The 24,787-nt window shown below is 44.0% G+C and overlaps 1 protein-coding gene across 2 annotated transcripts in view; it reads left to right on the top strand.

Moving 5' to 3' along the window:
* Positions 1 to 24,787, top strand: part of eipr1 (EARP complex and GARP complex interacting protein 1) — a 57,954-nt gene that overhangs the window by 14,577 nt on the left and 18,590 nt on the right. For both annotated transcript variants that reach the window (XM_079223328.1, XM_079223327.1), the window contains exons 5-6: positions 6,086 to 6,185; positions 15,671 to 15,807. In XM_079223328.1, the coding sequence (XP_079079454.1) occupies positions 6,086 to 6,185; positions 15,671 to 15,807 (237 nt within the window). The remainder of the gene's footprint in view (positions 1 to 6,085; positions 6,186 to 15,670; positions 15,808 to 24,787) is intronic.

The raw sequence follows: 24,787 nt of genomic DNA, 5'->3' as shown, positions 1-24,787 counted from the left end.
GGTCTGCTGCCCACCTCCTCCATCTCTATGACACACACACACACACACACACACACACACACACACACACACACACACACACACACACACACACACACACACACACACACACACATACACTTATCTCCACTCACTCTGATAATACTGGCAGCATGCACCTGTGTGTGTGTGTGTGTGTGTGTGTGTGTGTGTGTGTGTGTGTGTGTGTGTGTGTGTGTGTGTGTGTGTGTAAGCAGACAAAGAATAAAGAGATTGGAGTTCGTACTGTTATGAGGCTTTTGTCTGTTTCATGTGTGTCTGTGTGTGTGCGTTTGTTCACCAACCTGTGTGTTTGCGTCCGCCGTAGCGTGTCTGCCCGCGTGTTACCTGCGTCCTTCCTTGTGTGAGTGTTACCCAGTAGCCATGGCGTCCATCCACTCCCGCCAACAATAACACTTTCTCCTTCCTCCAAATCCCCTCATTGTTTGGGTGGGCAAACATTTGAGCCTCTGTCCTGTGGTGAGGCGTGCTCTGAATGGAGATATTGGCAAAATGCAACCAAAAAAACAACAAAACAAAGCCAGGTGAAAATCAGGTTTTTGGTTTGCTTGTGTGTGCACTGTTGGTTTTTTTCCCTTCTTCTTTTTCTTCTTCTTCTCTTACTTGGTTTCGATTGTGTGAGCAAATCGATTCCCGTGGAGCCATTTGAGCCAATCAGGGCCCTAGGAGGGAATGGTAAAGCGCAGAAGGCAACGAGGTTGATTTTCTAAAGTGGGGTGTGACAAGAGGGTGTGTGTGTGTGCGTGTGTGTGTGCGTGTGTGCGTGTGTGTGTGTGTGTGTGTGTGTGTGTGTGAGAGAGAGAGAGAGAGATGGGGGCTATCAGTGGATTACAGGGGCCTTTGCGATCCAGCTCTTTCAACCACATCTTAGATTAAACACCATGATGCAGTTTGCAGTTTACGTGTTTTTTTTTCCTCCAGGGCCAGCAGGTGCTGGTCCAAAAATAATTCAGGCGCTTGCATTAAAAGGATAATTTCAATTCATTGCAACCTTGTACATTCATAGTGTCTTAACTGCCAGAATGGACCCTCAACGTCTGCTTAAAACACACTGGTTGCGTGATGAATAAGCAACATAAAAGTGCGAGCATGCTTCTTGAAAATATTTCACATGAAATCTATTCTTACAGGCAGCACTTTTCTATAAAAACAGGCAGGTTCCTGTTGACCCAGAGCAGTCTGTCTGAGGTAAACTGGTATATAACTTAAAGCTACTGGAAGCTATTTTCCTTAAAGTGAATTTTAGGTTCCTCTGGTGAACTACACAGTGTATATTTTAATTATATGAAGATAAGTAAATCAATAAATATGAAAAAGCGTATAATTATTCTTTCATATTCAGTTATTTGTCTGTATATTTCCATATGTATTTATTATTTTATTTATTTCTCTTCATATTTTCACATTTTGTTATGTACTTCTTCTTCTTTATTTTTCCACATTTATCTTCTTATTCTTTTAGAAGAAGAAAGAAGAAAGTATCCTTTATTAATCCCCTTTGGGAAATTCTTCTCTGCATTTGACCCATCCCTGGATAGGGAGCAGTGGGCAGCCCTGTGAGGCGCCCGGGGAGCAGTTGGGGGTTCAGTGTCTTGCTCAGGGACACTTCGACATGTGAGCTATGGGGGGACTGGGGATCGAACCGGCTACCTTGTGGTTGCGGGACGACCACTCATCCCCTTGAGCGATTTATTCTTTTACTATGCCACTCCTGTGACTCAATGCAGTACAAGCCTAATGGCACTTTGCAAAAATACCTTCTGAACAACTGAACTAAAAACTCACAAACACACACTCCGCCCCTGGTGTCCCTGTATCCGTGCTAAAATCTCCCTCAGAAGGAGGACAGACACACTCTGTTTGTGTTGGCTGTTGGCTTTGCCTGGTAAGGCGCAGGGATTAAATTCATATGGATGCAAAGCACAGCAAAGAGGGCTACCAATCTGAGGAGCGAGAGCCATAGCGAGAGACAAAGAGCGAGAGGAGTGCCTCTGCGTCCCAGACATAGATATATGGGGCTGTAAAACCTCCACAGCTCTCCCCGACACTTCCAGTATCCGGTGTGCCGGCTTGTTGCAGAGCTCAAGGTCAAATGCACATAACTTATATTCTTTAATAAGAGAGGAAGGCAACATGAGATACCTGCACTGCCTCTTCCCCTCTCCCTTGCAGGAATTAATTGATACTATAGGGAAGCATGCAGTGTGTAAATCTCATAGTGGTGAGTGCATTTTAATTGGTCCTATGGTGTGCTGATTTATGTGTTGGGAGTGTGTGTGCGCGTGGTACCTGACGGGCTGCAGTCTCCATCTATAAGGACTTTGAGCTGCTGGGAGCTCAAGTAAGCGCTCTCTCTCTCTCTCTCTCTCTCTCTCTCTCTGTGTGTGTGTGTGTGTGTGTGTGTGTGTGTGTGTGTGTACTCATATTAATGACATTGTGGGGACAGTAATCTGAAGCTAGTGCTCACAAGTTAAAACAATTTGAATTAAGGATTGTTTGTTTTTGTAAAGGTAGATAAGGGGCGGTCGTGGCTTAGGGCGTAGAGCGAGTTGACTTGGATGTTCGATCCTTGGCTCGTACTTTCCACATGTGGAAGTGTCCTTGGGCGAGTCACTGAAGTTGTTTCTAAGAGGCTCACATCTCCAAATGCTGAGGATGCGGTAAACGCATCCTCAGCATTTGGCGTCATGCCCTTTTTTGTGAGGAAGAAAATGTTTCTGGAGTTCCCCCTGTGACCATATTCTCCTCGGTGCTGCTCCCCTCGAGTGGCCTCTCTCCGGCTGAATATCCGAGTCAGCCAAAACCATAGACGTAACGTCACGGTTTGTGGACGGACGTTTTAAACCCTCGAGTTCGATTTCGCTGTCGCCATCTTGGAATAAAGCCGTCGCCATGTTTGTACCCTGCTTTATGGTCTAATTGACTCTAAAATAATTTACCATCATTTACTAAAAGAACATCATGCTCTATTGATGAAGACTTGAAACTAGAGAATGAGACCATACACTCATGTTTACAATGTTTACTGAGGGAATCAATCAAGAGAGAAGTAGTCATTTTCTCATAGACTTCTATACAACCAGAGGAGTTGCCCCCTGTTGGACATTAGAGAGAATGCAGGTTTTAAGACACTTCCGCATCGGCATTTACAGCCCTTATAACCCCCCCACCCCTTCCCCTCCCCCCCTCTCCATCGCTCTGCTCCACCTTTGTCTGATGGAACTGTGCATATTGGAAATTTGGATGAAATCCAAAAGCAAACTTTAAACTCCCCTCCCTTGCTCCGTCATTTTCTTTTATCTCCCGCGAACACTCTCCCCTTCTATAACACACGCTCTCCGTCAAACACCGGACACTGTTGCTGCCGCTGCTGCCGCTGCTTCAAGTTGACAAATGAGTCTGAGGAAATAGAGTCGTCTAATGGACCAAACCCCTTAAATAAACGGCGTCATTTCGTAAACCAGTGACAGCGGCTTTACAGCAGTGATGGGCTCAGACATCCAAACCTTCAGCCAGACCACATCTGCACCTCTGTGACATTTTACATCCTTTAACCCAGATTAGACCCTCTTTTTTTTAAGTCAAACCCCTTAACAAGCATATAGCAGCTTTCCCAGACCAAGGTTATGTTTAGCTTATTGCCGGGTCTCTGACTGCACTGACATATTGCTTTTAAAGCCGACAGGACTCAGACTTAAAAGCACAGCTTTCTCACTTGGGTTGTGTCCTCTTTCTTATCCTGTGTAGTTGTGTTTCTGCCGACATTGCAGAGCTGTTAGGCCTACCCAAACTGGGGGGAACAAACGGCAAAAGAATATGAGTGATCAAATCAACGCCAAGGGAAGTATAAAGCAACAGTTTAGGCTCCAGTGTGTCGGGTCTGGTTCGGTCCCCTGTGGCTCGCGCGCAAAATACATATTTTAAGCAGAGTGCAGTGGAGAATCACAACTCCAAGAAGCATGCAGCGAGGAATCAATACTCTGCAGAAAGTAGAGTACAGGGAGGAATCAAAGCTAAGTATGCAGTAAGAGCTACCACTTCTTTCACACCACTGAGGCGAGGCTGTACCCACTGCTGTGTTTGAACACTAGATTGACAGAATTGGGCTGCTGGATTCGCCAATAAGTGCTCTGTGCTAAACGTGCACAACTCAGCCGTATGCTATTGTCACTGTCTTGAGCAAATAATGGTTAGCTGCAGGTTAAACATGCTCCAGGCGCCGTCAACACACTCTTTTTCGGGTCCCTGTTTTTTTACACAGTTTGCCATGTAACATGACAAACTGCACACACAAAACGAAGCAACAGTGAAACAACAACAACAACAACAACAACCTCCTCTGGCTGATGGGAGTTTCTGTACGCTGACACCCGCTCTAAATCTGGGGTACAGAAGCTTCCTAAATGTATAAGGATTGTTTTGCAACTATGGGTATGTATTTGGAATCACACAAAATTGGAAATAAAAAGAACTGGGGAAAATGTGGGAATAGAAAAATATTTATGAGGGTGGTCTTAAAGAGCACACGTCGTTCTCATTTTCCAGGTTCGTACTTGTATTTTGAACTAACTAGAACAAGTTTATATACTTTAATGTTCAAAAAACAGAATTTTTCTCCCACTGTCTGTCTAAATATATCTTTATTCACCCTCTGTCTGAAACACTTAGTTTTAGCGCCTGTCTCTTTAAGAGCCCTTAATGAAAAAGCCCAAGCTGGTATTGTGGCTGTAGACTGGAGTGGTGGGCCGTCAGGGCCTTCTAAAGCCTTCTCTGCTGGCCTAAACAGAGTCACAAAGTTATAGCTATGTTATAATTTTATTTTTTTATTATAGTTAAAAGTTATAGCTATTTTATAATTTGATTGTTTTTCACAAATACACTGCATGTATTCTAATTATTTTTCCCTATTAGCAATAATGCACAATAATGCTGCGTTCACACCAAAAGCGTTGCGAATGTTACTCGCACCTGAAAGGGGGCGTGGCTTATCTCCGTGGCTTATCTCCGTAAAAACAGTTACCGTTTCCGCCATCCACCATGGAAATAACCACTAGTTCTGCTTTATATAATTCCACATACGTCGGAACATCAAATTCCATCGTCTCTGGGTTCATAATATTATACTCAGACTCAAGTCCGATCTGGTTTTGGATACCATTATTTTAATGAATTACAACTCGGTACATTTATACCTATTAATGTATTTGTTACATTTTGTTCTACAAAGTTTGGAAAGCAATCTTTAAGTCAAGCCTGATGTGGCCGTGCAGGTAAAATAATGTTCCCAGTCTCCTCCACACAGTGAGGAGACGCAGATAAATATTGAAACACTGGTATTGTATCAGTTCTCGGCATCGGCCGATACCTAAAGTTTAGGTTATTGAGACTCAATCCCACATACACCGTCTGACAGAAGCACTCACTGGAACACCAAACGTGGATTAATCCTCTGCTTAAAATAGGCCCCAACAAATGCATTTCCTTGTGTTAGGCGATGAGTGAATTGAGCTCACAGCTATAGTGCCTTGCCGTTTTAGAAAATGACTGAGCCCTTTCTGCGTCATAGACGGGGTCGGGAAGTCAGAAGGTCTTATTAGGGACGAACTCACAATTTCATGGTTTGGTTCTTTCGTAGTGGAATTTGATCACCAAAAGGAAAATATAGCAACCTTAACATTTGTTGATGCAAACTTGTATAATGTGCAAAATGTTGTAATTGTAATGTCCTTTTTGACACTGCAAATGGGATACATGCATTCACACACCGGCATGTTTCTAAAAATCAATTTAACTGTGGCATTTCACGTATTAACACGTGAAATCTGACCAACAAGCTCCATTCGCTCCAGTCTGCAGGATGTATGGATGAACCTGTATGCATGTTTGACCAACATCTGTATTCTAATTGACTGTGACTTTGTGTTTTTTGTGTGTGTGTGTGTGTGTGTGTGTGTGTGTGTGTGTGTGTGTGTGTGTGTGTGTGTGTGTGTGTGTGTGTATGTGTGTATGTGTGTGTGTGTGTGTGTGTGTGTTCGTGTGTTTACAGTGTGCTGTGGGAGCCCATGGGGGATGGCAAGCGTGTGATTTCATTGGCTGATAACCATGCACTACTCTGGGACCTGCAGGAGAGCTCCACACAGGCCACGGTAAGACACACACACACACACACACACACACACACACACTGTAAACCACAGTACATACACAGGCACGCAGACCATATCACACAATAGCTAACTCATTATTTGATAACCGCCATATCGTCTTGGTGTTATCAGGTGCGCACATCCTCTCTGCGACAATAGAGTGTCCACTATTCGTTTGTCTCACACACACACACACACACACACACAAGACACACAGTATCTGGGCAGGTTTATAAGATGTGGCCACTTCCATATTATTCTGGTCAAGTTTCTCCAACTGTGATAATAATATTCTTGTTCAATAAGGAAGAGTAAAGCCATTCACTGGATACATTTTTTTCACAGTTCATTGACTTGTGTCGTACATTGTGTTTCACATTAAATGAAGGAGAGCCGCACTGCATGGCCAAATGTGTTAATCGTTTTCCCAACAAGTTTTGAAAAAATTTGAGATTAAGAGAGAGACTACGGAAGCCATGAGAGGCGAGTTGGGGGAGAAATCAATGATGGTGAATAATTGTTTTAAGTCTGATTTAAGTTGTTTGTTCTCTCTGGTGTTTATGACATAAGAACATGTCTATAAAGGTTTTTCCAGAATAATCCTTTTAGGTTACTTTGTTTCCATCAGTGAAAAACGTGAGAAAAGAAAGTTATACCTTTTTGCAAAACTAATTTTTGGTTGATATGTTTGTTGTACTAATTTTGGCCACAAGAGGCTGAAGTGCAACACCATGTACTAAAAATGGACTAAACACTTGCTAACACGCAATATATGCATATGTTTATGTAGATGTGTGAATGAAGAAATGAAAATTCCCCTGGAAGTAAACTTGTATGCTAATAGTCCTATTTAGAACTTCGGATAGTGATGCACTTCAGCCTCTTGTGGCCAAAATAAGTATTGCAACAAAAACACTGTACTTAAAGAAATACTTCACCAACAAAACAGAAATTTGTAAATAATCAATAACTCACCCCGTCTTCTTGTGTCATCATCACCAGCACTAATATATATACTTGTAAACGAAATTGTATTGTTGTAGATTGTCAACGTGGAGGCAAGTTTAGGTACTTTTTATACTTCAGGATAGATTAATAGCCTGTATAATTGCTGCTCGTTTTTTAAAATGTAAAATGTAAAATCTTCTCCTGAAAAGTTACTAGTAACTATTAAGTAAGCTATTTTCGGAGATCTGAACTCATTTTACGAAGCATTCCCTCTCCATTCTGTCTTATTCCTATTATGCAGAAGTGCACAGTAATGGTCTTTTAAAAAGAGTAAAAATGACTGGATCAACATGTAACTGGTGTGTGAGTGCATCTGGTCAGCTCGCCTGTAGTTGTGTCTTCCCTAATGCAAGGTGAAGAGGCTCTTCACTGTGAACTACCTGTCTCCAACCCACCGGCTTTGCAATTAAAATGCCCATTATGTATTTAAAGACTCAAGATAATGGTGTGTGTGTGTGTGTGTGTGTGTGTGTGTGTGTGTGTGTGTGTGTGTGTGTGTGTGTGTGTGTGTGTGTGTGTGTGTGTGCGCGCGAAAGAAGTGATAGAGTAGTGGTGTGTCAGCCCATGCTTTCGTGTGTGTGTGTGTGTGTGTGTGTGTTGTTCCATTCAGAGGCCACGAGCGAAGAAGAATATAGATGGCTCATTTGTAATTCATGCGCTCGTTGAGGGATTCACATAAAGGGCACCAGGTCACACATCTAATAGATCCAAGTGTGTGCGTGTGTGTGTGTGTGTGTGCATGTGTGTATGTGTGTGCAGACACGTGTGTGGATTTTATCTCAAAAGTTATATTTATAATATATATATTTATTTATATATCTTGCCTGATTTAAAAAAGGTATCACATGTTTTTTTTAAACACCTCTGTTCTGTAAAAACAAAAAGATGTGTAGAACATCTGGAAAGGGTGGATCCCACATTTGGGTAAAAAGGGTTTGGGCCCCTCAAAGGAGAAAAACGAGTATGTGTGTGTGTGTGTGTGTGTGCAGACACATGGTTTAATTTGATCTCGTCAGCTGACTCTTGAATATCTCTAGTCGCTCTGATAAAAGCACGCAGATCTCTTACTCATACCGTTCTCATTGAATTGATTACTGATCTTTTATTCACACCGATCCAAGCTTCAAACCATTTGGCGTCGTTTAACACCGTCCCCATTTTGTTCCAGAAAATGCAGGGATATCAACTGTTCACCAGGTGGAGCTATATATATATATGTGACTTCCAGGCAGTTGGAATAGATATGCAGTGTGAGCACTGAACTGTGGAGAGGTTCGTTGTGTTCCAGGACGCCTGAAAAGTCTGCTGGTTTTCACTCTCTTTTCCTTCAGAACATGGCCTGCAGAGCAACGGGTTGTTCCTAGGGGTGGGGAAGAAAGAAATGAGAAATGCGCCGTAAATTAAACGTCTGGACTTCCTGTCACTCGTAGCGGCGCTGCTGCACAGCTGTTGCACGGCGCACAGGACAAAGTCGGCGACACGGCGCTGGTCAAAGACGTTAACTCAAGCATAAATCAAACTGGCTGCTGGTGCTCTCGTAGCGCTGGAAGCTGCCGTGTTAACTGGTGACTTCCGGCCAAAAGTCGCCAGTTAACACGCCTGTTAATCCGTAACACCGTCATCTCGACGCAGTTCCTGGAAAAGTAATATTATGAACCAACAAGTATAACGCAGAAATAGTAGTTATTTTCCTGGTGGACGGCAGAAATGGAAACTCTTTGCACGGAGATAAACCACAGAGATAAGCCCCGCCCCCTCTCTGGCGCGTCCAGCTCGAATGACGCGACAATGCAGACTGTAACACAAGCAGTTCAGTTTGTCAGGTGCAACATTTATGAAAGTGTTGGTCAGTTTGTCTGCTTGACAATCACATTTTGCTGCAATAAAAATAATTGAAGTGAGATGAACGAACAGACTGAAAACGTTATCTTCTTAGATACAAAGTTTTCTTTTGGGGACAATTTGCGGTGAAAAAAAGGGAATAAAATCGCAATACTCAATATATCGCAGTATCGTGATAGTATCGAATTGGGACCCAAGTAGGGCTGCAACAACGAATCGATAAAATCGATAAAAATCGATTATCAAAAGTGTTGGCAACGAATTTCATTATCGATTCGTTGTGCCGCGCGATTATTACGCCGGGCAATAAGTCGCGGAGAAGAAAAAAAAGAGCGGAGCAGATCAACTGGCCGGCCAGCGTTTCTGAGATTGGAGTGAGACGCGAGAAAAGCTGAGGTTGTGATGTTCTCAAAAATAGAAGATCTTTGACAAGTCGAGTCTTGGCCAATCAGCGTCTTCATGTTCCTCAAACTTGTTTTTAATGGAAGCTAGTCAGCTTGCTATCGCGTTAGCTAACGTGTTTGGTTGTGTATTGTCGTTAAAGTTACGTTATGTTCCGTTACAGTTCAGTCTTGCTTGTAAAAAAACGTAACGTGATGAAACATGCCGTCACCCCCGGTCTGGTTCAGTTCACGCCGTCACTCGTTAACGTTAAACCGGCACACCGGCGGATCTGGCTGCAGGTTTTTTTTTTACTCAAAGTAGAATGAAGCAAATCACGTAGTTGGGCTTAGCCAACAACGTGACGTCGTGGTCATAAGAGACCCAGAATGAAAGAGTTTAAGGAAGAGGGCGTTCTATATGGAGCAGTACAGCTTCCCTCTGTCCCAGTATTTCATACATATTGATAACGCAGGGTATGCTAAATGCAGCCTCTGGAGGGATCAATTACAGTAAAAAGGGCTCACATTTGGCGGATGTAAAGCATAGATGTGTATGTTTTTAGTGTTAGTCCATTTTGTTGTTTTAATTAACAGCTCAGGGATGTTCAAGGAGCAACCTGTTTGTGCACTTTCTGAAGATGTTTTGCACTGTCACTTCTGTTTTTGAATAAAGGGTTGGAAATGAACGGTTTTTTTGATAAAAAGATTTTTTTATCCGATTCATCGATTAATCGAAAAAATAATCAACCGATTAATCGATTATTAAAATAATCGTTAGTTGCAGCCCTAGACCCAAGTATCGTGATAAAATCAAATCGTGGGACCTCTGGTGATTCCCACCCCTAGTTGTTCCTGCTGTACCCAGCTACATGAATAGTAGCTGCAAGCTAGCGCTCTTCTCTCTGGGTTGAGTGTTGGCAATTTCCAGCTCTGGTGGGAAAAGGTTTTCTAGCTGTTTTTAACAATGTGTTTCATGTACTACTACAGTGTTTCCCCGACGGTTATAGGTGCGCCCCCTGAAAAAACACATGCCCCCCTGTAATTTTTTCGATACAGCCAGATAACAGAAGTTATTTAAGGTTGTCTTTCCTATAGAACAGGTCTATACCTTGTTCTGTTATTAAACAAACTAAACGGCCGTATGTTATTGATTGTATCTACACGACAGCTTGTCATTTATGTCTCTACTGGTCGCGTCTACTTCTCTGCTCTGTGTCGCGCATGGTGGAGTTCCAGTGGACACAGTGGACACAGAGAGAGAGAGAGAGAGTGGCGAAAAATATGTTGCGTGCTTTTCACAATGGGATTTGCTGCTTTAAGCTATCACTAGTTTAAGCTATCAGCGCGATCACACCAGACGCGACTTTTAAAAGTGCAGCCGAAGTAATGGCAAGGAGAAAGACCGTCTTTACCGACAGCCATCGTAGCTCTGCCTCTGCCAAGGGTTCAAAGGGAGGTGAACATAGGGTGTCCAGTAACACGGACAAGTCCCATGGAGGGGCCCTCGGGGTGCTCGGAGGTCGCAGTCACTGAGCCCCTTTTTAAGAAGAGGGACACAAGCTTGTGGCTCCCTACAGTGTCGTTGTCGATTTTAGCATGCTGCCCTGAAATAGCAGCTACGTAGACCCTTTGGGTAGAGGGAGACCGGCCCTTGTCTAGGAGGGACTACAGAAACTTGAGTACAGTAGGCACTGGGCACTGTACTGGGTCCTTGTTGTGAACCCCACACCAGTCGGAAAACAGTGTCCATCTACACTCGTACTGTAGACGGGTAGATGGTGCTCTAGCATTTAGAATAGTCCTCCTGACTGGTTCTGTGCAGCCGGTCAGCAGCCGGTCGGGCCCTGCAACGGCCAGGCCCACAGCTGCAGGCGGCTGGGGTCGGGATGCCAGAGCCGACCCTCTAGCTGCGATAGGAGATCCCTCCTGTTGGGGAGGCGCCATGGCCTCCCGCAGCAGAGTCTGTGCAGCAGAGGAAACCAAGTCCTGGCGGGCCATAAGGGGGCCACCAGCACCAGCTGTTGGCCCCCAAAGTCAGTTTCCCAAGTCAGTTTCCCGGGCTGCCCAAGTCAGAAGGGCCCAGGAAACCCGCAGCAGTCTTGCCGACCTGGTGCCCCCCTGATGGTTTACGTGGAAGACAGTCAGGTGTTGTCCGACCGAACAAATCAGCCAATCGTCCAGGTACGGCAATATCTTCATGCCCTGCGATTGCAGGGGCAGAAGGGCAGCAGCGACACACCTCGTAAACACTCGTGGGGAGAGGGAGAGTCTGAATGGAAGCACCCTGAACTGAAAACAGATGGGTTTAGTCGCTTTTGAGCACTGAAACTTGAAGCATCGATTCACAACCTTGAAAATAAGCACTGCATTTGCGCTAAAAAGGGCTACATATGGGCTACAAACATTCGGGGAACAATGCTAAATGAAGCCAATAATTAGTTCCTGTAACTTGTGTTTCTCCCTTGCGCCATGACCCCGGTGTGAGGTCGAGAAGGAGCGTGGACGGTGGGTGGTGATGGTGGGGGGGTTGCTGATTCTGTGTGGACAATAACACCGGACAGCACAGCAAATTAAATCCTGTACCGAGGGAGAAGGAGAGAGGGTGGAAAGTAATGGTGAGAGAGCAGCAGAATGAAAAAAGGGAGGACGGAGAAAGAGGGAGCGATGGAGGACTCCCTCCTAATCTCCGACTGAAAGATGGAGATTAGGAGAGAGGAGGAAGGGGGGGAGGATATGGAGAGAGCGGGCTTGATGAGGAGAAAGGGAATGAAAAAGAAGAGGAAGAGCTTGGCAGCCAAGACAAATTCCTCTGGTGCTGATGAGAATGCTAATCTCACTCCCTCCCTCCTTTCATCTCACTCTCTTCTCTCCCACTCCGTCTATCTGTCAGAGGGTGATGTGTTCATCTCAAGACGTGTCCAGCTGCGGTGTAGACGTGTGTGTGTCTCTCTCTCTCTCCCTCTCTCTCTCTCTCTGTCTCTGTCTCTCTCTCTGTCTCTCTCTCGGGCCTGCCCTAGATTAGTGTAGAGAGAGCGAGAGAGAGATCGGTGTGGGTGTTTGTGTGAGTGTGTGTACGCATATATAAGAGAGGATCATGTACATAAGCTCACCAGTGTGCATTGTTTAAAGGAAGATTCGTGTGCGTCTGTGTGTGCGTCTGTGTGTGCGTCTGTGTGTGCGTCTGTGTGTGCGCGGCTCATCAATTAGAATCGCTGGCGGAATTGAGCCGGGAACATCTTCTCTGCCGGCTCGCGGCGCATGCACACACCTTGTTCTGCACACACACACACACACACACACACACACACACACACACACACACACACACACACACACACACACACACACATACATGCACACACGCATACGCATGTACACGCACTCACTCTTCCGGAGTCTGGAGAAATCACAAAGGCATGGCGATTTGACAGATAGCTTTGCATTAGTGCCGCTTGCGTCCTAAATGAACGCGTCCCCTAGTGTTGTGTGTACCGCCTTGTTAGGGGCCCTAATTTGGTTAGTGCTTTAATAAAGCTGGGAACCAGGGATGCACGGAGCTCAGACTCTGTTGGTGCACCACCAGGGTAGTCGCGGAGAGACTCCAGGCTTCTTGACTGATCGTGGAGTTTACAGAACGTTCTGTCGTGAAGAAGTTGGGCAGCTGGATCAATTCTCTGAAGCAAAAAGTCTGATGTGGTGATGATCGGTATGCTCAGTAACTCTAAACCAACATAAAATGAGGAGGAAAAGGAAAAGGTGGAGGCACTCTGATTTAATCATGAAGATCTATGAAAAAGTCATGTAATTTGACATCAAGGCCACAGAGGAAAGCCTGCTTCTCTCCTCGTCCGATTTTCATCTGCCACCTTTCTTCAGCTCCTTTTCCTTTCTTTTCTTCTTTTACCCTCTTTGTTCTCCTTCCTTTTATCCTATCTGCTCCCCTCCCCGACTGCTGTGCTCTCTTTCGCTCTCTCTCGCTCTCCCCCTGTCCTCTCTAGCTGAAATAATGAGAGTGTACCAGGGAGGTGTGCGGTGACGGGCCGATCGATGATCCCTGCTCCAACAGGCTGAGACGGGAGAAAGAGAGAGACAGAGAGAGAGAAATGGGAGAAGGGGAGAAAGATGAGCATAAAACAAAAAACCGGCAGATAGTCAGAGAGCTGGAAAGGTGGAGCGGAGCACTGTGATGCTGCTTTTTAGGCTTGTTAGAGGCATCATGGTTTTCAGGGAAAGATCATTTCCAAAGCCAGCCCGTTGGATTAATTGCATTCCGTTTTAAAAAGTAGCCTAATGAAGTGATATTGCTTCAGAATTCAAAGTCCTTCAAGAGTTGTGACTTTGATTAATTTCCCCTCCATTGTCGCCCCGTGAGATGTATATCCGTAAGCAGGTTTGATAAATATCCAATGACAAGCATGTCTCAAAAAGAGAGGCAGTCAATCTCACCTGGCTGCCTCTCGGTCAAACTGCTCCAAATTCTGGATCCAGGGACATTTTTGTCGGTGAACTGTTGTTTTCCTGTCTAAAATTAAGAAAATGACCATAAGTGTGAACGCTTTACGAAGCAGCCTCAACTAAGCGAGATTGATTCAGCTTTCGACACTCGCAGGTCTTGAATCCTCAACGGGCTCATCTTGGACTCGACAGTTGATCCATAAGTAACTCTGAGCGGTCTGGTTATGGATCCCTGCTATGGGACCAAGGAGAGCCAGGGGTCAGTAGGTCTGCTGACTGAGCAGCAGGTGCATGCTGTGGCCACACTGCGGGTGTGTGTGTGTGTCTGTGTGTGTGTGGGGGGGAAACAGATTGTTCTCACCCATATGTTGGAGCGTGCTGCGGGCAGGAGAGCGGCTCTGCTTATGAAGAGGGATTGTCAGAACATTACGTTTTTATGTAAGCTACAGGTGGCGAGCAGATAAAACGCTGCTGGTGATGCCGCTATGCTTGCATTTCAAAATCAAAGTTATTCTTTGTCTAAAAAAAACTAAACAAATAGATTTTGAACTACCTTATCAGAACGTGGCTGCAGCTCGGCCTGTTTGACCGACCATTCGCCGCATCTGAATTAGCATAATGACTCAACCTCAACCCTATGGAAGAGGCTCCGTCCACCGCCGGGCTCGCCAAAACACGATGTCCCACTCTAATCCAGCTTCTCACAAACGCCACCAGCTCACATTTCTTCATAGAAGTGAGGACGGGCTCGCTGAGCCGCAACCCGTTTATGTGTAGTTGTAATACTTAACGCTGGATTGTAAACTATTAGTCTCATGTTTGATCTAAAAACATATCTTGTGTGGCTGTTAATGCAAAATCGTATTTATACAACACACATCAAAATCAGTAATCATGTATTTCACAGGCAGACATAAAAAGAACAAAGGATGCAGCTTCATGCACAGTTCTACATAAATATATATTTATAAACACATATGAATAAATCCAATTGTGATCTGTAAACTACAAGTAGCCTAAAGATCGGAACTAACAGGAAGTCATTTTTTCTGTGACTTCTTGTGTGTCCTTTGAAGGCAGCTGAAAACTGTCCACTTTATCATAGTTTTTTGATAACGCCTCATGCTGCTCACGCTGCTCTCGTCTGGATTCCAGGCGAGGCACAGCTCTAGCGAACGAGCCTACTGTTGAGAAGTTCTACTGCGCGCTGAAAAGTTGAGAATGTTTTAACTTTTATGGCTGTCTAAATAGTACGTAATGCCCAAGAGGGGAGCGCACGGCAGGCACACTGCACCATGGGAAACTGTTGGTTTTCCTGGTGACGCGTTTCTCAATCCGTGTGATTGGTTAATTAACAATTACTTGTGAGTCGAGAAAAAAAAAAAACTAAAAAACTTTCACATTGCACACAGTAATTTAATCTATTGTTAACATTAGACCTATTGATTAGTGCAGTTTTGAATTTGTATGAAGTCTAAAAAAAATCTGACTGAAAGTACATCTTGAGCGAGACATTGATTGCAAAGAAGGTAAGAAGTTGTCAGTTGGAGTGGACGTGTTTTCAGCGTGGAGTAAATCTGCAGGCAGTTGGTGTGCCAGTAATGCCCAAAATATTGCTACAGAGTCCCACTGAACGATTGTAGTCCTGAGTGTGGCCTGCAGAGAAAATGACTCCTAATAAAGCCCCATTATGCTGATTGAGCGCACCGCGCCGACTCAACCTGTCACAGACACATCTGGATGAAACTCGCGTCCCTGCTCAGAGAGGGTAATGAAGGTGTTGCCGGCCCTCCGCAGGTCTCCAGCAGCGCCACCCTGGAGGGCAAAGGTCAGCTGAAGTTCACCTCGGGCAAGTGGAGCCCCCACCACAACTGCAGCCAGCTCGCCACAGCGAATGACACGGCCATACGGGGCTGGGACCTTCGCACCATGAGGTGAGCTCTACGCTTTCTTTCTGAAATCACAGTATTCTAATACATCCTGCAGAAGTCTAGTTTTACCCTTTTCGTATTTCTAATCTGAGTAATTTCTGCAAATCCTGATATTGATGCTTTAAATGGCCGTTATTTAAGGGAAAGGGGAACCTCTCGTACCTATTCTTGAAATGTGAAGATACTTGAGTTGATAAAACCTACATGTGCTCAATAATAACCATGGCTAACAAGCCAGTGCCAGGAAGAAGAATTTCAAAGCAATGTTTTGGTCACATTGAGGATGGAAATAAAAAAATGCAACATGAGGCATGTTTTCCATGAGCTTTGCCCCTCCATATTAGCATACCTTTTATTTATTTTTGTATACACATGTACCAGAGTTAAAACACAGCCAGATGTTTTCCAACAGCCTGCATTTAAATTTGTGAGTCATGTTGGAGTCGTACAAGTTAAACTCTCAGAGCTTAATCATTTCAGCGGGTGTTTACACGTAATTACAAGATATTTCAGTGCAGTATACGAAAGTATGCATTTCATTTGACTCGTCATGATCAATGAAAGTACTGCAGATGAGCTCACACCACTTCTGCATGCTGTATGTGTTACATATGTTTAACCCTTTGGGGGCGGGGCCCGCGTCGATGCGTAAAACCAGGTGTTTACATTTTTTATAAAATGATATCTTAGCAATAATATGTCACAGCGATATGGTTTCAAATCTGGCGGATATGGTTTCCACTTCCGCGTCTGAGCATCTCAACATGGACGTGTCTTCCGACGTGTGCAAAGCTTCAGTGTGAGTCAGAAGATGCCAAGCAAAGAGTCCTGAGCAAAGCTATATGGGAGTTGACAGACGGCGCAGCTTCAGTGCCTGAAGGATTCGCTAACAAGGAGCTAGCCGGAGCTAACGGGCCAGATAGCTGGCTACAGCGTTTCTGTGAGACTGAAAGGTGAGTAATCAACTGTTGTCCCTATCACCGTTAACTTTCTTACAGTGAACTTTAGGGCTGCAACAACGAATCGATAAAAATCGATTATCAAAAGTGTTGTCAACGAATTTCATTATCGATTCGTTGTGTCGCGCGATTATTACGTCGGGCAATAAGTCGCGGAGAAGAAAAAAAAGAGCGGAGCAGAGCAACTGGCCGGCCAGCGTTTCTGAGATCGGAGTGAGACACGAGAAAAGCTGAGGTTGTAATGTTCTCAAAAATAGAAGATCTTTGACAAGTCGAGTCTTGGCCAATCAGCGTCTTCATGTTCCTCAAACTTGTTTTTAATGGAAGCTAGTCAGCTTGCTATCGCGTTAGCTAACGTGTTTGGGTTGTGTATTGTCGTTAAAGTTACGTTATGTTCCGTTACAGTTCAGTCTTGCTTGTAAAAAAACGTAACGTGATGAAACACGCCGTCACCCCCGGTCTGGTTCAGTTCACGCTGTCACTCGTTAACGTTAAACCGGCACACCGGCGGATCTGGCTGCAGGTTTTTTTTTTTTTTTTTACTCAAAGTAGAATGAAGCAAATCACGTCGTTGGGCTTAGCCAACAACGTGACGTCGTGGTCATAAGAGACCCAGAATGAAAGAGTTTAAGGAAGAGGACGCTCTATATGGAGCAGTACAGCTTCCCTCTGTCCCAGTATTTCATACATATTGATAAAGCAGGGTATGTAAATGCAGCCTCTGGAGGGATCAATTACAGTAAAAAGGGCTCACATTTGGCGGATGTAAAGCATAGATGTGTATGTTTTTAGTGTTAGTCCATTTTGTTGTTTTAATTAACAGCTCAGGGATGTTCAAGGAGCAACCTGTTTGTGCTTTCTGAAGATGTTTTGCACTGTCACTTCTGTTTTTGAATGAAGGGTTGGAAATGAACGCTTTTTTGATAAAAAGATTTTTTTATCCGATTCATCGATTAATCGAAAAAATAATCAATCGATTATTAAAATAATCGTTAGTTGCAGCCCTAGTGAACTTAGTACTACTAGTCGTGTTGGACCTCCATTATGTGTTTGTAAGACCGTAACTAACGTGTGTTTGTTGACGATAGCTTTGTAGCGTTAGCACGTCACTACATAGTGCCGTGTTGGATGTCTCTTACGTGTCTACGACTGAACGGTGCATACTCAACTGTTGTCCCGATCACCGTTAACTTTCTTACAGTGGACTTAGTAAGCCTAGTAGCGTTGGATCTCCGTTAATCGTTACTACAGTAGTGTTTATGTCATGTTAGGTGCTGCTAACACGGCGCAAGCTAATGAGAGCTAATGGAGATAGCTGACTACAGCTATGAACGGTGGGTAATCAACTGTTGTCCCTATCACCGTTAACTTTATTTCAGTGAACTCATACTGACTTGTATTAATGTATTTTACAGAGTGGATTCAAAGCTGTGAGGGTCCAGAGAACAACATGCAGCTGCAGCAGCCTCCCTGTCCGTCTGCCTGCACACATCACCATCGCAGGCCACAAAGCTAGCCACAGCTCATATTCCCCACCATATAATAATACATTTGGTTTTTGACATTTATTTACATGTGTCTACCATTTTATTCATATATTTCACTGCTTTTGTGAACCTAAGACCTTTGGTAAACCAATTTCCATCACCAAAACCGATATACCACATGAGTAAAGTAAAAATGTTTTCACAACAAATTAAACATTTCCAAAATCAAGATTACATTTTTCAGCTTTAGTCATATTTTCTCTTTACACTTGTGCCTTGGGACAATGGTGCCTCATTATATAGATAGCTGAGATTCTTCTGTATTTTTTTATATACAACACATGTATGTATCATATGCAAGTGACTTTAAAAAGGGAAATTTAAAAATGATGTAAAATCAAGAAAATGACCCCAGACTCCAGAGTGTTAAGAGAGAGAGAGAGACATATTTGTTACAGACCTAGTTGTGTTAAGACGAAATTAAACGCTGATGCTTTTTGACTCATGATTTTCATATTCCTCACTGTGACATAGAATGAAGGTATCTTATCTCCACGTGACCCACAGTGAAGCAATTAAATCCCATGACAAGCTCCTTGATAAAAACCTATATTTACCACATTTACTTCATTCACGAATAACAATGTCAACACTGAATGTAAGTAGACAAAGAAAAATAATCCAAGCTGCAAATTGCCACAATTTTGAATCTCTGTACATTCCCTCTCTTTTGTTTGTCCATGACTCTAATGGAGTATGCGCTTCCTCTCAGCACATGATGAAGTGCGACGTGGCGAAACACTAATGTTCCTGCTTGACACGGAGCATGTGTACTACCACACATTAACCTTGTAACTGCAGGTTATCAGCTACCCACCTTACAACCTCTGGCTGTGTGTGTGTTATGTCTGTGCTCTGCGTCTCTGAGGTATGTGACGAGTGAGTGTGTTCGTGCGGTCTCTGCTAGGAGGAATAAGAATCGCCTCGTTATCCACCGCAATGATCACGACGACGCGTCGTAAAGAGAGAGAGAGAGATACACACACGCGATCACAGGCCCGGATAAGATAGTTGAGTCATTGATATCACTCCCCATCAGCCACATAACAAATTATAGAGTTCCTGCACGCTCCATTTTGGCCGTTCTCCTCCCGCTGTGCTATTTTGAAAGATGCAACAGGGCTGATTTGGCCGTGGGCACAAAAGGGAAGGAGGGGCGGCAGCATAGGGCTTGTTAGAGATGAGATGTGGTCTCTGCTGATATCACAGTGTACTCAAAAATACCGTGTGCACTGTTTTATGCACGTTCCCCCTCACATTCAGCTGGTATCTTTGTCAACTCTAAGCTGCAATTAAAAATTCAAGTCCTTGGGTTTTTATTATTATTTTTATTTTGTAATGACTCAATGGGTCACTCTGTGTCAAGGAGTCTAAACAGCTTTTGAATTTGATGAGACGAGGTCATTTTATTTATAGAGCACCAATTAGACACAAGGCCATTCAAAGTGCTCTCCAGGGGCCGAGAAATATATTGGATATGTTCGGCATAAGTTGTGAAGAAAACACTAAGATTACATTTAAAAGACAATGAAAACAAAAACAAAAAGCGAAAAACTATTTAATAGCTAGGGATTAAAGATAAATTATTTATGTAATGTATTGGAAAGCCGCTGCACACAGTAGTTTTTTGAGCCCTGATTTAAATGAGCTGACAGTTTGAGTAGACCGGTGGGGTAAGGTAGGCACCATGGGCCCCACTGCACACTATTATTTTCAGATTTTTGTGGGGCTTTTTTTGCCTTTTATTTGACAGTGCAGCTCGAGAAAGGAGAGGAGAGGAGGGGTGACATACAGCAAATGGCCGCAGGTCGGACTCGGCCTTAGTACATGAGAGCCCGCTCTGCCAGGTGAGCTAGCCCAGTGAACCCTATTATGACGGGCTCCAGTGCACGCTAGTTCTAAGTGGGGGCATCAACTGTCCGCCGTTTCTGAGATTGGAGTAGGACACGGAAAAAAACTGAGGTCGTGATCATCTTAGCAATAGAAGACCTTTGACGTGTCGAGTCTTGGCCAATCAGCGTTAAGATGTCTACAGCGGCTTCATTTCCCTCCCACCAGTTTTTTAATGGCAAACTAGTCAGCTTGCTAACACGTTAGCTAACGTTGTTGGAGAGACAGCGAGTGAGATTACTGGCAGCGGCGAGTCCGTGGCAGCGTGTGACGTCAGACAGGAGAGCGGCGAGTCAGCGGCACTGGCGGTTCTACCTACCGACACCTCACTACATATAAGGAGAGGACAATGGAGATTTTATCCAACTTTTATTTTAATAAAAAAAACGAAATGAGTTTCCTCCGTAGGGTGGCCGGGCTACTGTTTATATTTTAAGGGTTTAAGATCTACGTGTAGGAAAAAGTGTATCCTCTAGTTAATTATAATCTATATAGTTATGCGGTTATAATCACTGTCACACAGATAGAGGTGTGCATGTTCAGGTTTACCTGGTGGAAATATTATTCAGTGTTCAAGACCAGGGATTCCCAAAGTGTGAGCTGCCTGTAGGGGGTGCGCGAGAGGAAAAATTTAATGGTGGTCTAATGGTGTAATAATTAATATTAAACATAATTTAAAAAAAAAAATAAGTAGGATTTTTTTAATTATAAAAATTCCATTTGTAAGATTTACATTTAATTACAATTAAAAATGTACAATTTAATAAATAGATGCACTTCCGGTCCGGCCGCCAGACTGTCTTTTACGTACACACTAGCTAGCCTAGCTTGTGCACCTAACGTCATTTCATTCATTCAGCAACATCCATGAAAATATGTTAAACTGGCTGAAATCGGGGAAGCTGTCAGGTGGGACATCTAAAGCTATCAGTAATAAAAGAGGAGAGGGACAGAGAGAGAGTAAGGGAACCGGAGGGAGAGAAACGGAGAGGTGCGTTGGGGAGAGACCGGGAGAAGAAATCGACCGGGAGTCGGAGAAAGAGGAGACGAGAGTGAGCATCAGACTTGGAAAAAAAAGAGGAAATATGATGACAATTATCTGGGTCTGGGCTTCACTTGGATTGGAATGCAGATTGCCCGAAGCCACAGTGCGTGTTGTGCCAGTGAGGTTCTGGCTAACAGCTGTCTGAAGCCTCTTATTTGCGCCGCCACCTGAACACCAAGCATGCCAGTGCAAGTCAGAAGCCCCTTACATTTTTTAGATCAAAATTGGAAGAGTTACAAAACAGCCAAAAACTATTGCAGTCTCATTCATGTGTTGGGTCTACACCAGGGATTCCCAAAGTGTGGTGCGCGCACCCCTGGAGCCTCCTTTTTTATTTATATCTGTTTCTGAGCCTATGCATGTGTCACTCTTTGTTCTTTACGTGGCTTACTGTGTTTAAGTAAATAAATGTGAAATGCAATCTGCCTCTGAGCCTGTGCGTGTGTCCTCGCCATCCTTATTGCTTTTTAAAAGTGACGCCTTGTGTAACTGAAATTTATACACCGGATTAAATCTTGTAACAAATGCCACGCGCGAGCAAACAGTTCTCGCAGTGGTCCGATTTTATGCGGCTATAAATAGGCTCTGTTGCGTGTGGGGGATTTGGGGTGCGTGAACCCGGTCGGGATGTAGAAGGGGGTGCGTGGCCTAAAAAGTTTGGGAACCGCTGTTCTAGACTAACAGTGATGTCTCCTCAAAGTAAAGTGGTATAACAGTATGACATAATATGGTAAAATAAGATAAAAACGCTGGTACATTATACATATTATGGCATATAAGTGTAATATTATGAAGTGAAATGTAGTAGTAGCAAAACAATATTCAGTATAGTATAGCAGTATTGCATATTGTAAGTATTAAGTCTACAAAATATATATACACACACACACACTACCGTTCAAAAGTTTGGGGTCACTTAGAAATTTCCTTATTTTTCAAAGAAAAGCACTGTTTTTTAGATAACATTACATTAATCAGTAATACACTATACATTGTTAATGTGGTCAATTACTATTCTAGGTGGAAACATCTGGTTGTTAATGAAATATCTACATAGGTGTATAGAGGCCCATTTCCAGCAACTATCACTCCAGTGTTCTAATGGTACATTGTGTTTGCTCATCACATAGAAGACTAATGAAGGATTAGAAAACCCTTGTGCAATTATGTTAGCACAGCTTAAAACAGTTATGCTGGTGAGAGAAGCTTTACAACTGGCTTTCCTATGCATAGCATCACATGTGTGGGTTCCATTATAAATATTATATTATCCTCTCAAAATGGCCAGAAAAAGAGAACTTTCATGTGAAACTCGCCAGTCTGATCTTGTTCTTAGAAATGAAGGCTATTCCATGAGAGAAATTGCGAAGAAACTGAACATTTGTCTGGGCGACCCCAAACTTTTGAACGGTTGTGTGTGTGTGTGTGTGTGTGTGTGTGTGTGTGTGTGTGTGTGTGTGTGTGTGTGTGTGTGTGTGTGTGTGTGTGTGTGTGTGTGTGTGTATATACAGTATATGTACACTTGGGTATTGACAAAAGAAGAATTAAAACCCATAATGATCATAGTTTGTCAGCTTCTCGACGAGTGACGCTGTTCAGCACTGACTAGCCCGTCACTAACCCCCCCCCGCCCCGCTGGTGGCACCTTTTTCACCGCTTATGAGTTTGCAGGTCTGACTGTAAATGTTAGACCCATTGACAGGCTGGCATGAAATGGCTTGCATAATACTTAGTAAGGAGGCCATAATAATTTTTGACTCATGGCTGAAGTTAAGTTTCTCCAGCTCTCCCCAGGTTGGCAAAAAAAGCATCTCAAAATACATCAGATTGATGCTTTAAAATATGGAATATTTGAATTTTTCTTACGGTGGAGCATGCCCCCGGACCCTCCTAGAGGGGTAATATCCTTCTCACCTTTTTCACCACTGACCCGTTTTCATGCCTGGTTTGTGTGTGTGTGTGTGTGTGTGTGTGAGTGTGTGTGTGTGTTCATGCATGCACGTGCATGCACAAGTGTGAAGTGGTTGTGAGTGGAAAGCTCGCAAGTGTGAATGAGCGGTGAATGAGCGCGCGCTTCTGTTTGAGTGAGCGACTCGCACGTGACAAATGACCACGCGCGCTCGCCCTGTTTGCTCTGTGCTGTGTGTACCTTTCTGCTTTTGTGTGTGTGTGTGTGTGTGTGTGTGTGTGTGTGTGTGTGTGTGCGTGTGTGTGTGTGTGTGTGTATGGTGTGCTCATGTATCCACATAAATGTGGCCTGCTCGTGCGTTTGTAAATGTGTGTGTGCGTGTTTGTCCAGTTGGTGTGGCAGCTGTGTGATGGCAGCCTCTGCACGCTCCACTGCCTCCTCAGACGACCTCTGAGGTGTCCCCTCTTACACACACACACACACACACACACACACACACACACACACACACACAAAACCTTCTCCTCTCCTCTCCTCTCCTCTCCCCCTTCCTCCCCCTTTCATTCCCGAGGCTCGTCACCCGGTCTGCCAGCCCAATCACGGACGCCCTGCTCTGAAATAAGGACAGGGAGAACAGCTCAGCAGTAGCAGCCGCCTTTAGTTACTCATCTAACACCCTGGAGAGGAGCACGGTGTCTTCTGCACCCCCGTCTCCCAGATACACAGTGCTTAAAAAAAAAAATTACAAAGATAACACTGCTTATGAAATATATATGGATCCTGTTCTAGTTTGTACTGATGTAATATGCAGCATTATGTAAATTATTCAATACTCCGCTCCGATATTGGGGACAGAAAGCGGTGTTTAATGGAAAAAATCCGACACATTTTCACTTCTTCTTCGCCTGTCTTTGTCGCTGTACCCTGGCTTTTACATTATTCAGAAACCTAATCCCTGTCGTACAGGGGCCGCTGTTGTGATTTTTAGGCAAAGTCTTTTCCATGAATGCATGTTATAAAAGGTCATATTTCACTTATGCCACAGGGCGTCAGAAGCTGCTTGGCAGCATTTCTGAAAAGCTTCATTGATGAGAAATACAGGAATAAATTGACAATTTTAGAAGGAATATGGGGGCTGTTACAAATGAGAAAATCGCACACGATATTGATTAAATATGCATCAGATTCCATTTACAGCGGATCGATGTGATTGAAGTGATGAAACCTCAGAGCTTCCAGTTGGGACAAATAATTAGGGTTGCATCGAGACAAAATATAAATTAGAAAGGTGCACTTAGGTTTATGTGTGTGTGCAGCTAGACTGCAGTTCACTGTGTATCGCTCAATGTTGAACATTTAAAGCTTCCTCTGAACAGAAACAGTCAGTCCTGCTGTGTGTTTAGCCCCGTCAGCTGTTAGCTCTGTTAGCTGTATTAGCCCCGTCAGCTGTTAGCTCTGTTAGCTGTATTAGCCCCGTCAGCTGTTAGTTCTGTTAGCTGTATTAGCCCGTCAGCTGTTAGCTCTGTTAGCTGTATTAGACCCGTCAGCGTTAGCTCTGTTAGCTGTATTAGCCCTGTCAGCGTTAGCTCCGTTAGCTGTATTAGCCCCGTCAGCTGTTAGCTCTGTTAGCCCC

This window comes from Taurulus bubalis (genome assembly GCF_910589615.1).
Source record: "Taurulus bubalis genome assembly, chromosome: 1".
Classification (NCBI taxonomy): Eukaryota; Metazoa; Chordata; class Actinopteri; order Perciformes; family Cottidae; genus Taurulus; species Taurulus bubalis.
This window is presented reverse-complemented; position numbering and strand designations above follow the sequence as displayed.